Source organism: Myotis davidii, unplaced genomic scaffold (genome assembly GCF_000327345.1).
Source record: "Myotis davidii unplaced genomic scaffold, ASM32734v1 scaffold3211, whole genome shotgun sequence".
NCBI lineage: Eukaryota > Metazoa > Chordata > Mammalia > Chiroptera > Vespertilionidae > Myotis > Myotis davidii.
In genome coordinates, this window is record NW_006282526.1 from 136,144 (window position 1) to 138,868 (window position 2,725).

At 68.9% G+C, this 2,725-nt stretch overlaps 1 protein-coding gene across 1 annotated transcript in view; it reads left to right on the plus strand.

Annotated features, from left to right (window-relative positions):
- The window catches only part of LOC102766465 (mucin-5B), a 37,624-nt gene that overhangs the window by 32,959 nt on the left and 1,940 nt on the right, over positions 1-2,725 (plus strand). Inside the window, exons 33-38 of the mRNA XM_015560172.1 lie at positions 703-819; positions 1,211-1,297; positions 1,394-1,516; positions 1,719-1,764; positions 1,905-2,007; positions 2,572-2,719. Coding sequence (XP_015415658.1) covers positions 703-819; positions 1,211-1,297; positions 1,394-1,516; positions 1,719-1,764; positions 1,905-2,007; positions 2,572-2,719 — 624 coding nt within the window. The remainder of the gene's footprint in view (positions 1-702; positions 820-1,210; positions 1,298-1,393; positions 1,517-1,718; positions 1,765-1,904; positions 2,008-2,571; positions 2,720-2,725) is intronic.

Below are 2,725 nucleotides of genomic sequence, written 5' to 3' on the forward strand. Positions count from 1 at the left end.
CTCCAATGCCCACTCTGTCTGCCCTCCTGCCATGAGAGCAGATGAAGGGAGCAGCTCAGGGCCACTTAGAGCTGGGAGAGCGAGGGGGGGGCCTGGGAGAGGCGCCTGTGTCCGGGCCAGGCAGAGTTTACCTTCAGGGTCTCCCAGCAGCTTCCTCCCAGGAAGGGGAAGGTCTTCGGGCAGCACACACCTCCCAGCGCCTGCTGCCCGCCCGGGATGCCTGCCCACGCTGGGCCCTGCCCAGGGTCCTGCTTCTCTCCTGGTCGGTGCCCGGAGGGGGCACATCCATAATTCCATCTGAAGAAGAAAGAACCACCCCTCTGGGCCTCGTCTTTTCTGAGCCCACCTGGCCGCAGGGCGGGTCCTGTGATGGGGCCGGACAACCCCGGGGGGTGTGCAGCCTGTGGGGCCCCGGACAGCCCAGCCACAGGACGGCGGGGAGCAATGCCAGGACCAGGGCGTGTGCTTGATGCTCGGCATTTATTTGAAAAGTTGGGGCTGGAGAGCAGAGCAGGGCAGCAGGGCACCGGCCCCTCCCGCTCCGGCCATCAGAGCCTCGGCCCCAGGTCCAGACACGGGCAGGCAGCACCCCCGATGCGGCTCCGGAGGCAGCGGGCTGGGGGGACCGCTGCCCGTGCGGGGTCTGCACAGGGGCCACCCAGGGCCCTCAGTCACCCCCTCCTCTTCCTCCTACCCCTGCAGGTCGGTGCAACCTTCCCAGCGGCCACTCCCTGCCACACGTGCACCTGCCTGTCCGAGGACGCTCAGGGCCCCACCGTGCAGTGTGCAGAGGACATCTGCAACACCACCTGTCCCCTGGTGAGCCTGCCCCGGGCAGACACAGAGCCCTGGCGCCCCCTCCCCCCACCGCAGCACCTTCAAGTCAGTGGTACCTGACCCCAGGGGGGTCCCCCAGCTCAGCCTCTGCCGCTTCCCCAAAGGGAGGGTGCAGAGCAGGAAGATGGTGGGCGACAGGGTGGGCGGGGCTGGGACAGGTTCCAGGCAGGCAGAAGAGGGGAGGGGCCGGAAGCTGGGGTGAAGCTGAGGCAGGACATGGGGCACCCCAACCCTCAGAGCCAGGCCTGGTCAAGCTTCTACCCTCGGGCCATGGTTTCAGAGTGTGGGGGCGGCTGATGGGGCTGCCAGGCCCTTGGGGTGTGGAGGGGCAGGAGGCCTGGGGGTGCAGACGTGACCACCCTCTGGCCCCCAGGGTTTCGAGTATGTGACGGTGGCCGGGCAGTGCTGTGGGGAGTGCGTGCAGAAGGCCTGCCTCACGCCCGACGGCGGGCTGGTCCAGGTAAGCGGGGTCTCAGCCCTCACCCAGCAGCCCCTCCCTCCAGCCTTCGGGGCCGTGAGAAAATCCCGACCCGGCTCTCCCCTCTGTGCGTTTCAGCCCAACGAGACCTGGATCAACAGCCTGGTGGACAACTGCACCGAGTACCACTGCCAGGCCGAGCACGGGGTCCCCGTGCTGATCCTCAGGCCGTCGCCCTGCCCAGACGTGTCCAGCTGCATGGTGTGTGCCCCGGGGGATCTGGCCAGCCTGGTGGCCTCGGGCCTTGCCCTGGCGGCCCTGCCCACACAGCTCCCTGGAGGCCCCACCCACACTGTGCCCTGGAAATCCTGCCCAGGCTGCTTTCTGGAGGCCATGTCCTCCTACAGGCCCTGCCCCTATGTCCTGGCCTCGCCCCCAGCCCTCCCTCTGTCCCCTGTTGCAGGGCATCCTCAGGAAAACCGGCTGCTGCTATGTCTGCGAGGAAGTGGGTAAGTCGGGGCGCCTCTGCCCCTGTCCCTGCCCTCCAGCTCCCTCCGACCTCTGCCCGTGGGCTCCTGCCCTGATCCCTGGGAGGGAGCGGCCGGTCTGAGTCCTCAGGGACCCCCACCTCTGCCTTTCCTCTGCGCAGACTCCTGCCAGGTCCGCCTCAACAGGACGGTGCTGGAGCACCAGGGCTGCCAGGCTCCCGTCAACCTCACCTTCTGCGAGGGCTCCTGCCCAGGAGTGTCCAAGTGAGTGCCCCACAGCCCAGCCGCCTCCGCCCACCGAGGGGAACTCCTACCTGCAAGCAGAGAGCCCGCCCCAGCACACATCACCTCCCAGGCCCCCTGTGGCCCTGGCCTGGGCTTGCCGCCCTGAGCTGGGTCAGGAGGGCCCAGGAGGAAAGGGGGCCCCCCCGAGGAGCCCCTTTCCACATCCGCTGGCACAAGCCTGGGGCCTCCGACCTGCAGAGCCAGGCCTGAGCACACTGGGCAGAGACGGGCGCCGCATCCAGGCGCCTGGCACCGTGTCCACCTGGGGGTGGGCAGACCCAGGGTCCTCCTCGGGCCAGGCTCAGGGCGGAGCTGCGGGTAGAGCCTCGGCCGGAGAGGCGGGGAGCAGGGTCCAGGGCAGGTTCCTGGAGGGGCCTGTGGGGTCAGCAAGTTTGAGGAGCTGTGTCCGAGGGGAAAGGGTGCCTGGCAGGAAGGTAGGGGGTCAAGGTGACCCTGAATGCCCACAGAGCCATCCCCGGCGCGTCCTCAGACAGGCACTGGGTTGGGGGGCGAGGGCGCCGTCTCAGGGCCGTGTGCCCGCAGGTACTCCCCGGAGGCCCAGGCCATGCAGCGCCGCTGCTCCTGCTGCCAGGAGATCAGGGCCCACGAGGAGGTGGTGACCCTGCAGTGCCCCGACGGGACGGCCGTCCGGCACACCTACACCCACATCGACGAGTGCAGGTGCGACCTGGCCTGC